Source organism: Lactuca serriola, chromosome 4 (genome assembly GCF_051521515.1).
Source record: "Lactuca serriola cultivar US96UC23 chromosome 4, Lser_US96UC23_V15, whole genome shotgun sequence".
NCBI lineage: Eukaryota > Viridiplantae > Streptophyta > Magnoliopsida > Asterales > Asteraceae > Lactuca > Lactuca serriola.
The window spans coordinates 149,677,652-149,690,498 of record NC_136411.1 but is presented as its reverse complement, the minus strand read 5'-3'; the positions used below and the strand labels follow the sequence as shown (position 1 = coordinate 149,690,498).

At 33.7% G+C, this 12,847-nt stretch overlaps 1 protein-coding gene across 1 annotated transcript; it reads right to left on the bottom strand.

Annotated features, from left to right (window-relative positions):
- Positions 1-7,607: 7,607 nt before the first annotated feature.
- On the bottom strand, positions 7,608-11,273 carry LOC145100391 (uncharacterized). The gene is made up of 9 exons (XM_079037685.1): positions 11,148-11,273; positions 10,859-11,046; positions 10,275-10,456; positions 9,894-10,178; positions 9,769-9,827; positions 9,653-9,689; positions 8,851-8,922; positions 8,450-8,774; positions 7,608-8,368 (listed from the first exon to the last, which is right to left on the bottom strand). The coding sequence occupies exons 1-9, from the start codon at positions 11,236-11,238 to the stop codon at positions 7,988-7,990; spliced, it is 1,620 nt and encodes a 539-aa protein (XP_078893811.1). The 5' UTR covers positions 11,239-11,273; the 3' UTR covers positions 7,608-7,987.
- Positions 11,274-12,847: the final 1,574 nt, after the last annotated feature.

The window sequence follows — 12,847 nt, the reverse complement described above, 5'->3', positions numbered from 1 at the left end:
CTGAAAATACAAGGAAGCATACGAACCTCTTTAGCAGCTAATCACCTTCGAGCTTGACTCCTTATGCGTGCCACTCTGTTTGGATGATGAGGATCCAAACTAGAATCCCTCTCTTGGTTCACACCCAATGAACTCAAAAGAGTATAAACAAATATTAAACTAGGAGGGATGAACTAAAAGAAAGTTCTTCCGCAATGAGGGAGAAAGAAGGTGGCGAATACTCAAGCCAAAATGAGCAGGGAGGAATGAATCCCTATGCCCCTATTTATAGCCTTGGATACCTCCTAGGGTTTTATCCTTCCACCCATGTGGGATGAGATAGGCTATGAACGAAATTCCCTTTATCCAAAGGGAATTTTCGTCCAACCCCCTTCATTCTAGGGTTTTGGAATGTTCCCTGATTAACCAACTATTGATTAACTCACATTCAACCCTTCTATTAATTAAACTGTTAATTAATTCCCAAATTGTTTTCTAATTAGTTTCTAATTAATTATTACACCATAATAATTAATAAACTAATTACTCCTATTATTTGTTCTACTCAATTTTGAGTCTTGAGGGAAACCAAGAGGACCCTGCTATTATTAGAAATATCACTAATTAGTTAATGACCTTGGACACACTTCCAACACTAACATCCAAAACGAATGTCATTTCTCGACATTTATCTCAATGGTTGAACCAAAATCCATCAATGAGGCATTAGAAGATGCTGACCGGATTACAACCATTCAAGAAGAGTTAGCGGAATTCCTTAGAAATGAAGTGTGGATTCTTGTCCATCCTCCTAAGTATCACACTAGTGTTGGTACGAGATGGGTTTTTCGAAACAATCTAGATGATGCTGGATTTATTATTTAAAACAAAGCAAGATTGGTGGCCTAAGGATTCACTCAGATTGAAGGACTTGATTATGACAAGACCTTTGCTCTTGTTGATCGTCTTGAAGCCATCATAATTTTTCTTGCTTATACAGCACATAAAGGCTTTAAAGTTTACGAAATGGACGTCAAAACTGATTTTATTAATGGTGAACTGGATACTGAAGTGTATATCGAACAACCCCCCGGTTTTGTCAATCTTTCTTATCCGAACTATTGCTACAAAATGCGAAAAGCTGTTTATGGCCTCAAGCAAGCTCTTCTCGCCTGGTACGAGACTCTCCCCGACTTTCTCAAGCGTTCCAGTTTTCAAAGAGGAATTCTCGATCCTACCCTATTCCGAAGATCAAAACGAAAACATCTCATGCTAGTCCAAATCTAAGTTAATGATATCATTTTTGGATCCACGGATTCATCAATGGTTGCTGATTTTGCCAAGTTATTGGTTAGTCGATTCCAAATGAGCATGAATTGTGAATTAAGTTTCTTCCTCGACCTCCAAGTAAAGCAAACCAACAGAGGAATCTTTATTGACCAAGAAAAATACATTTCCAATCTTCTCAAGTAATATTCAATGGAAACTTGTGCCTCTAAAAATGTTCCTATGGGTTTCTGACACAAGAACTTCTAGAACCCATTAGGTGTTGCTATCGATGAAAGAAGTATAGGGGAACGATTGGATCGCTACTCTACCTAACAGCAAGTCGTTCGGACATAATGTTCTCTACATGCTTGTGAGCCAAATTTCAGGTCAATTCAAAGATGTCTCATATTTTGGTGGTTAAGAAAATATTCCGATACCTTAAAGGTATAAAGATTCTCGGAATCTGGTATCCAGAAAATGAGAGTTTCCTCCTTCAAGCATATTTTGATTCAAACTATGGTGGTCTTCAATTGGAAAGAAAAAGCGCATCTGGTGGCTGTCAATTTTTAGGTAGAAGATTGGTCAGCTGGTCATCTAAGAAACAAAATTGCATTGCTCTTTCAACAACCGAAGCGGAATACATTGCTACTGCTAGTTTCACTTCTCAAGTTCTTTGGATGAAATCTCATCCCTTAGACTATGGTTATCAATTTCAATAAATTCCTATCTATTGTGATTCTCAAAGTGTTATTACGATTTCTCACAATCCAATTCAGCACTCCATAATGAATCACATCGATATTTGGTACCATTTTATTAAAGATCATGTTTTATAAGGAAACATTGAACTTACTTTTGTTTCATCTGACGATGAAATTCCTGATGTCTTTACTAAGGCATTAGATGAAACCAAATTCAATGGGTTTCTAAACAAAATGAGTATGATGTTGCATGATCCTCATATCTTCCAAGAGGCTTGTATTCTCTAATGGAAACACCACAAAGTGAATTAATTATGAAGTCAAAATCTTTTTTTTAATCTCGGAATCATTTCCTCTCAGAATAAATAGGATCATTTTACGTGTCTTTTTGTCTAACCTCTTCTTCCAGTTTAAAGTTGTACAACTTTCCTTATCCTTTGAAGTTCATGACCAATATAGTCACATTAGTGTTTTGCTTTGATCTCGCCTAGGAATCTATCTCAAAGTGTGTTATGATGTTCACCTCAGAATTCAAATCCAAAATGCTAATGTGCATTCACCTCTTACCTCTATCCGAGCTCCGACTCTTCATGTCTCGGAATCTCAAATATGTTTAAAAATGTCCTCTAAGTTCTTCATACATTTTACCTCTAATATTCACTCTGAGTCTGTGCAATCTCGAACTCTATATCATGTACAAGTGTTGTTCTCATTTTCACCTCGAAGAATCTTATGACAATCTATCTCGGAACTTCCTTGTTCCAAGATCACCCGTTTCAAGAGAAGTTCAAAGGTTTATTTCAAGCTTCTCAAAACTTCCTTGAGTATATCACCAATGCAATTGTAGGAGTTCAATCCCTCAGAAATTCCCAGCTAAAGTTCTTTCAGAGGAAGAGAAAAGGATATGGTCCACTATTACCTGGCCATCATCCTTGGCATACGTTCTTAAAAGAAGCCGTGAAATGACTATAGAAAAGACTAAGCTCACTGTCGATTCATTCCGAGCCACCCAGTCTATGTCGCCTCCTATTCCCTCTCCAAGAATTGTTCCCATTGATGAAGGTTCTCCTCTTCGGAAACCTGATGACATTCCAGAAGAGCCTCTAATTCCTCCTCCTCCTGAGTTCTCTATCACTAAAAACATTCAAAAATCCATTTCTAATTTAAGCAAGACACATCAAGACAAAGGGAAAAAGATTGCCTCATAACCTCATAGCCCTGAAAGTACATTCAAGAAGTATGAAGGCTGCGCACAAGCTAAAATTGATCAAGCACTTGAAGAGAGCATTCGGATCTAATCTTTAAAAGACAATCCCAATCCGATGTTGGGCATATCCCCACTCTTTCAAGAAGGGATAATTCATGACCAAGACATTGTGGCATTCATGTACTTTGATATACCCATGCAAGATTTAGACCAAATCAATCTCCCAATCTCTCCCTTCGAAAGGTCGTACATCAAGTTCGCTCCACTCCATCCCACTGATGATCCTCAAACAATCATCAGAATTGAGCAAGAAAGATTAAAGACATTCTACTCCGTCAATGCACAACCTCAAAAGGAAGTGTGGTCTTGGAAGAGAATCCCAAAAATTGTTGGGTTCAGACGAAAGGTTCAGAGCAAGTTTGACATGAACTTCATGTTGTACAGATACTACATCAATCGGAACAAAACATCCACTATCACCATCACGGATGCAGACTTCGCTTCCATCAACCTAAATGATGTTCTCACAACTGTCGCTCACATTTGAAGTCGCTAGAATGATCAAATGAGCATCGCTGCTTATGTTGCCGGAATGAACTTCCTCAATGATTATGTTGCTGAGTTATGCCGATGTGATTTCAAATTTGCGCATCTGTTCGGAACTGAAAAGCTTTTGGCCAAGATCAACTATGAACTACCCGAAGCACAAATTTTGACATAAAGACCTATTGAGGAACCAGAGCTCGGATATGTTTACTTGCAAAAGAATACCATCATAAAGGATTTCTTACGAGTTCTTGAAAAACACCTTGTTCCCTCCAAGATCCTCCAAAAATTCATTGCTAATATAGCAAAGTTCGATGTTCCGGAGTACGTGAAGAACAAATTCATCAACCATCTCCAATGTTACCTGGAAGTCCGAAATTGGCCCTATAGAGGCTAACTGTTCATTACCAAAGAAGCCAACTAAGATGACATGATTTCTAAGTTCAATTAAGAGGAGATTGTTGAATCATGAAAAGTGAACCTCTAGCAATCCCCAGCAATCATGTTTTGATGTCAGTTGAGTCTGAGATATGGTGAAGTTCTGAGATTGAAGATCAAGTCCGAGATCAAGACGTTCTGAGATCCAAAGTCTATTCACACATTTAATGCATTTAATCTTATCTTTGATGTAACAGTTCATAGGACTTATTTGTATGTATCTTTTAGATATCAATTTTTCAAACACTGATTATTTTCCAGTCCTAAGAATGTTTTCCAGTTCGTATTATGTTTCTCCTCCACTATATAAGGGGTGAATGTTTCACCATTTCAACATATGTGAACGATTCAAGTGTTAATCCAAGAATAACAAATATTCTCTTCACATCACTTTCACTTTCCTTCAAGTCAAAGTTCTTTCATTACATTCTTCTTGTTCTTTAATTATCTTTGAGTTGATTATACTCAAGTTTACTTCATTGACTACTTGAATACTTTGTTGAATATTTATCTTCAAGTCCTAACTAGTTTACCAGATTCGATTGGACTTTATATTAAGAGCAGACGTTGATCTTAAAGATTAACTCAAGGTTTGAGTTTTCAAGCCTTGTCCTTGCGCATTGATTATCGTATTCACAGGAATGAACGTGATCTTCATGCACTGATGAAAGCGGATTTCAACAAGTTCTTGCTCGATATAAACACAACAAAGACACATAAACTCATTTTGATCTACAAAATGAGTTAATTAATCATTTATGGAAAATATATTTTAACGCATGAATTATACTAGTTTTTAAAATTTATATGTTATATTTCTAATAAATGTATAGGCTATATTTCTTGAAGTGTAAATGTTATATATTACTTTCAACATGTATATATATTTCTATAAATGATTATGTATATTTATTATAATATTTTACCAGTAACATTATATATTTGATAAATGTTTTATTAATGTCACGGTTAATTTAAATTACTTTATATGAACTATTTATGTGGTTGTATTTATTTAATAATATATATTTTAATATTTTAAAACAATAAGATTTTAGCTAAATTGTAAAACCTTGTAAATGTAAGAGGTATTAATGAAACTCTAAACAAGTTGGACAAAAAGAATATATTTAGAATATAGAGTGAGGTTGAAGATGTATCACTTAGAACTCTTTTTCACTTTAAAAATAAAGTATTATTGGAAGATGCTCTAATTCTCAAACCCACATTTTCCTCCTCTAGACAACTCAGACATCAAAAGAAAAACATGGACATGAATTTCTTCTATCATTTAGAGAGTAACGATAGAAGATAGTATGGTTCAGAGGCCGAGCCCCACCCACACAGTAAGGGTGTGACTTAGGTTAACTAACACAACGAATGTTAAAATGGATTTCCATAATGGGAAACTGGCTGAGGATGTTTACATGTTTACCCAGGAGATTTTAACATACCAAATTCCCTAATACAATGTGCAAACTTGAGAAGTATATCTATGGACTGAAACAAACATCTCGCAGCTTGAATCTTTGTTTTCATGAAAAAAATTCAAAGAGTTTGGATTTTCTAGAAGTGAAGATGAGTCTTGTGTGTATATCAAAGCTAGTGGGAGTGTATTGACCTTCCTAGTCTTATATATGGATGACATACTCCTAATAGGAAACATTGTTCCAACTTTGCAAGGAGTTACGTAAATGTAAATTTTACTGGACAATGAGTAGACTCTTGAAAGAAAATATGAATATCAAGTATATATTCAAATGGAAACAACCACTTCTCTTTACTTCTTTGATGTATGCTGATTATTTTATAGATCTGTCACTTTAAACACATAGTTTCACACATACAAATAAACAACGTCGTAAATTCCCCACCCCAAACCCTTTTGTCACAACCCTTAAGAGCATATCTAAAGTTACTATATATTTGGTTTAAAAAATAAAGTTGATGTTTTTCGGCCCTACTTTATTTTTTAAATCAAATATAAAATATTGAATAATAATCTCTCTCTCTCTCTCTCTCTCTATATATATATATATATATATATATATATATATATAAATTCTGTTCTGATTTTGAGTCTATCTATTTGATATTTGTTTAATTGTATTGTTATTTTTTAATTGTGATAAATCTTTTAAAATTTGAACATTTTTAATAAGTAGAATTAGACTTTCACTTGTTATACAAAATGGTATTACATGACATAATGGCAAGATGCATTGTTTTACATGACATTATGATTGAAAACCAACGTGATCTTTATGCACCAATCAAAACGATGATTGATGAAGATACTTTATTTTAACAATTTGTTGCTTGATATAAACACAACAAAGACATATGAACTCACTTTGATCTATAAAATGCGTTAACTAATCATTTATGGAAAAGATATTTTAACACATGAATTATACCAGGTTTTTCAAATTTTATATGTTATATTTCTAATAAATATCTAGGTTATATTTGTTGAAGTGTAAGTGTTATATATTTCTTTTAACATGTGTATAATATTTATATAAACTGAGTGTGTATATTTATCATAATGTGTTATGAATAAAATTATTTATTTGATACATGTTTGTTTTATTAATATATCCATTAATTTAAATTACTTTGTATGAACTATTTATCTGGTTGTACTTATTTAAAATATAAATTTTAAATTTTTAAAACAATAAATTTTTTGATAAATTGTAAAACCTTTTAAATTTAAAGGGTATTAATGAAAATGTAAACAACTTGACAAAAAGAATATACTTCAAATATAGAGTGAGGTTGAAGATCTTAAAACTATCTTTCACTTTAAAAATAAAGTATTATTCGAAGAAGTTCTAAATCTTAAACCCACATTTTTATCCTCTTGACGATTGAGACATCAAAAGAAAAACGTCGACACGACTTTCTTCTAGCAATCGGAGAGAAACGAGATAGAAGGTAGTATGGTTCGGTGGCCGAGCCCCAACCAACAGTAAGGTAGTAAGGGCAACACTAAGGGTACCAATTAGGTTAACAATCACAAAGAAGATACAGGTCACTCTACGATTGTCTTTGGTTCCAAACTACATATGAGAAATTTGTGTTATTGTTTGCAAGGTCTCGATTATTTACATGGACCCACTTATCATTTAATCTGTGGAAATTTTCTGATCTATAAACTGAATAGATAGTGAGGGTACTTAGCTGGTCGCCAGTCGGTATTGGATAACAATATTGAGAGAAAAACGAAGAGATGTGGAGAACAAAGGTTATATGATGGAATGTCACTAGTAAAGATGAAAATGAGTGTTAGGGAGTTTGCGGTTTTTTTAATGATAATACAATAAATAAATCAGATAATGTTATAAGATAAATAGATAATAATAAATATCATTGACACAATGGTAAATTAATAATTTTAACATGATCTAACGAAAATAAAATATTGGATATTAATTCAAGAAACCAAATCCACAACCCAAATATACCAAAATGATGTCTTTTAGAAATAAATGAATTTTTGTTGTACCACATAACCACAACCAAAGAAACCAATGAAAATGCACATACAGCATGGACATCTTTTGCTATTTTCCTTATGTCCACCCAGAACTACCTCAATGAAGATGTATAATTCTATTTGAAGATGTATAATTTTATCACATTGGAACAAAATAAATACCATATTTCACAACATCTGAACAAAAGTGAACGTTGAATGGTTAAACCTCCTTAAAGTTTGAGGTATCTAATAGCTTAAGTTACTATTTAATGATATTTTCCTTAAACAAAAACCGATTTGCCAAGGTTGTTTTCTATTCGCTTTTCATGTTCGTGTTTGACTCCTTAAAATTCAACACTCATTTTACTTCCATTGTCTATTGATTGCAACCGGACTTGGTGCAGATTGGACCATAAGTTTGGTGTATCTCCGATGCTTCCTCTCGCGTGCATACAACACCCACAACACCAAAGAAAGCATCACAGCAGCAGACACCATAGCCAACCCAATGTAAATCCACTCACTATACTTATTAAGATCTGGACAATGATCCTTGTGAATTCCCATAAAAGTCTCTCTAACAAAGCTACAGTCCAATAACCCAGCCAAAAACTGCCTAGATTCGGTCAACCCATCACTCACATTCACTGCATCCGACATCTGTTTATACATCTTCGGAGTCAACCGACCCACAGTCGTGCATGTGTCATTTGCAGAAACTTGACAAACATAGTTCCTCCACACCTGCAGATGTATAAATTTGACAAATTTGAATCTTGAAAGTTTTCTTGATCAGTTATAATATAAAGATAGTTATTATGTTACCATGGTGGCGTTATCGAAGCTCAGTTCACCAGTTTGACAGATTCGATCTGTTTTGTTAGCGTTTAGTGGATTACAAAGGGTGGGAACCAACGGCCCAGATTGATTGTAGCTAAGGAAATGGGCAAAAGGTGGTGGATCGATGTTGGAGACATTAGTGATGATGTTATTCACTATGGCTACCAATTGAAAGGTCACGTCTTTGCTTTGAGACAAGGTTTCTTGAGCTGTTGTATTGTCGACACATGGAAGAATATCGTCTAATGTTGTATGAGCCATTGGGTTTTGAACCCACTCGTCCATAGCAACGCATGTGTCTCCCATAACACTGCAAGAATGATAACTATAGTTAGGTTTAAGTTGATGGATGGAAGTGTAACGAGGTAAAAAAAAAAGTTACGTACTTATGGAGTGCGAGAAATATGCCACATAAGATTAGTGTAGCTGTAACAAGAATCCACCCAAGAATCACCAAGCTGCAATCGTTCAGATTAATAGGTCAAGAAAATTACACGAAGATAGAATCTTAAGAAAACCAAAAAAGCTAATATATTTACCAAGAAAACCAAAAAAAAGAGAAGATATTGATCAAGAAAACCACATAAAAATAGGAACATGATCAACAAAACCACATTAAGGTGATATCTTGCTCAAGAAAACCACATAAAGATAGGATCTTGATCAATAAAACCACATAAATATATAGAAATTAAATCTTGATCAAGAAAACCACATAAATATAAGATGCTGATCAAGAAATTAAAACAACATACAGATAGGATCTTGATCAAGAAAATTGCATAAATATATGATCTCTTGATAATTGAAAAAACCATAAATATAGGATTTTGATTAAGAAACCACAAAAGAGAAGATCTTAATTAAGAAAACTAGAAAAGGAGAAGAGATTGATCAAGAAAACCACTTAAAGAAAAAATATTGATCAAGAAAACCACATAAAGAGATCTTGATCAAGAAATCCACAAAAAGAGAAAGATATTGATGAAGAAAATGCAAGTTCTTGATAAACAAAACACATTAAGATAAGATGTTGATCAAGAAAACCACATTAAGATAAGATCTTGATCAAGAAAACCACAAAATGAGAAGATTTTGATCAAGAAAGCCACATAAGATAAGATCTTGATAATGAAAACTGCTTATAAAGATATGATCTTGAAGAAGTTACTCCTTATGATCACTTACATGTAAACAAGAACCTGTAGTCCAAGTATGGAGAACACTGCAATGATCAAGATTCAAGAATATGAGTCTAAAACGCTATATTTCATGTTATTGAAAAAGAGTGGATTCCGACTTACAAAAACCAAGAAGAGCTACAAGTAACATAACCGCAGCAATGATTATAAGAGCAAGCCTTCTGCAAAAAATTCGATACATAAGAGGCTACACATGAATCTGTTAAAGAGAAACAACATTTACTTACACGTCCTTCAGAACACGTTTTATATCATTCTCATTCTTTCTAGTTTCGAATTTAAGGTTTTGTGCAGCACCCTTGATCATTTCATGGACCTTGTCGATGTGGTTTTTAATATCTGAAGGCAAAGAAGCTTGATTTACTTGAATCCCTTTTGCTACAGAAAGAATGGATGAAACATTGTTGAGTTTGTAAACCGTATCATTGGATTGACTCACGACATAATCCAACGTATCAGTGGTGCTATCATTGAATTTCCCTTGTCCAGTGTACAAAACCACACATCCAACACTGCAACACATATTAAACCAACAATGATCAATACCCTGAAAGACACATGAACACACATACGAATTCGTATTTGTGAAGAGGGAGTATATATCTCACATTGTGGAAATGGTGAAGAGGGAGAGAAAAATAAGAGAAAGTGTATAGGCAATCCGAGAATAGCCATAAGGGCGTCTTCGAAAGCAGCAGTAGCAGCAACAAGTTAGGAGCAAGAATAGACCAAATCCCACAAACCAGATTACAGCAATTGCGAACAAGGGGACTGCAGTAAATGATACCGACTGTGTAAAAAATCGAACATTAAAACATTTTCATTAGATTTTCATGTCATGGACTCATGGCATTTTATTCAAATGATCAAAGAAAAAAAAAGATCTCGTATTAATATATATGTTTAAAGATGCTTAGTCAAACAATCTTTAATGCCTCTATTTGTGTTCAAACGTTTATATTATATAAAGAAGATAAAGAAGGAAGAAGAAAACAAATATCTAGCTCGAACGTGGAGGGATGTCATCATTTGTCAAAGTCAAACATTAGAATTAACGAAATCGAATCGCAAATCTTAATGCAATCATCAAATTCTTGAAACCAAGGAGAAACCCATTTCAATCTTGAAGCTAAAACCAACGATTTTGACCACAAAGAATCAAGAAAAAGTAATTAAAACGTAATTAACTTACAGAAACGTAATGTTCATTACTGATATTCCAACCACCGGTGTAGTATTTGAAATCGTTGTTGGGATCTTTTCTTCTTGTTCTCTTATCCGCCAATATCAAAGACGAGTTTTCATCATTACTCCCCGTTTCAAGAACAGCCCGTTCAGTTTCTCGATGAACTACACCAGACTTGCCATTATTAATCAACCCTACAGAAGTACATAGCTCGATAAGAAGTCAAATAAAAAACACATTATATACGAAACTCTCGAGACCCATGAAATAGCAAGAAAAACAACACATTGATTACCTGAAGATTGAAGAATATGTGAACCTCCATGAGGTACTAACGTAAATAAGATGGGTAGCAGAAGAAATAAGAGTGGATTCGGAGATAGCATGATGGGTTTTTTTTTGGTGATTTTTGATGTGTTAATTGTTTGTATGCATTTGGAACAAAAGGAGTCGAATTAGTGGGGTGGGTGTCTTATTATGGCTTATGACTTATGAGCTGGATTATTGGCGTAGAAATGGTCGCGTGGCATGTTCGAATGTGCGTTTTTAATTGTTATGGCCGACCCTTGAGAGGGATTTGCATGTTTGAGAATTCGAAACTCGGCTAAGGATCCATACAAGAGTCAAAAATCGATGGCATTTGGCTAAAAACCAATATTGATGCCGAATATGAAAAACAAAATAGTAATAAATAAATAAAAGTAAAAAAAAGCTCCATGCACTTTTAATTCTCAAGTAATGTCTAAGGACTTTTATAACGTTAATGTGAAAAGTGCAAATATGATTAATCCCAAAACTTTGAAAGTAATGTGGATAGTTTAAATTTGATATAAAATAGTAGAAGCAACAATTTGTTACATAAAATTGTTAAATGGAAAAAATATTACACTTACTAATGAAATAATAAACTAACCTGCATTACTTTTGCCAATAGCGAAAGAGTATTTGCAGCTAGATTTTCTTTGGGTCTTCTTGGAAATCATTTAAATCTCTCTGAATTACGATTGCAATGGTTATTTAAAAGGTTGTTATGTTATTGTAACGATATGGATATTTGAACTTGACAATCTATAACTTTTATCTTGTTACTTTAAGATTAAATATTTTATTGGACTTTGAGGCCCGGTTAAGCCCAAACAAAATGACAAGCTGACCAACAGATCAGGCCCAAGGACTCACATATTTTATTGGACATTCTTGTGAACAATCCAAAGTTCTAGTCATCGAACATTTATTTATTTTTCATAAATTTAACTCCCATCTGATAGACGAACACAAATATAGTTTCTGAACCGTACTCTTATTTGTAGGATCAATCTTATTTCAGTCGGTTATTTTTTGTAAAACCGCCTTTTTACGATCCAATATTTTTCTGGACTAGTGTCTTTATATAGTAGTTCGGTATATCTCTCTCTCTCTCTTTTTTTTTTTTCTTTTTCTTTTTTTTTTTCAATTTGGACGTGGTTTTCTTTTTCGGTTTGCATTTTGGTTTTTATATCTATAAACGTAATTATATAGGGAAATGTAAGGGTAGAATTGGTAGGTACCAATTTATTTTTTCACTAAACAATGTATCATATCAATTATAGTTAGTTTAAAAAATTTCTATTATTACCATACCAAATATAATTGGTACCAACTTGTTTGACTACAAATAAATTCAGTTGGTAATGATATATACCAACAATCTGGTGATTTATAAATGAGAATTTCAGTGTTCTTCTATATTATGAAACTTCAATGTGAATAAACAGTTTTGTAATGATTGAGATTGAAACTTCACCAAAGGGCTTATAGTCTAGCGGTATCCGGTGTTGCCTCTCTCCTTGAGGTTGAAGGTTCAAATCCTGTCATGGACATAGGTAGTACCACGACATTAAAAACTTTGTATCACTACCATACCATGATTTCGCATTTGGTATGGTACTACCAACCAAACATGTTGGTTATCAATATTTTTTGTTCGTATGGTAACACGTTGATTTGTTTTCCATG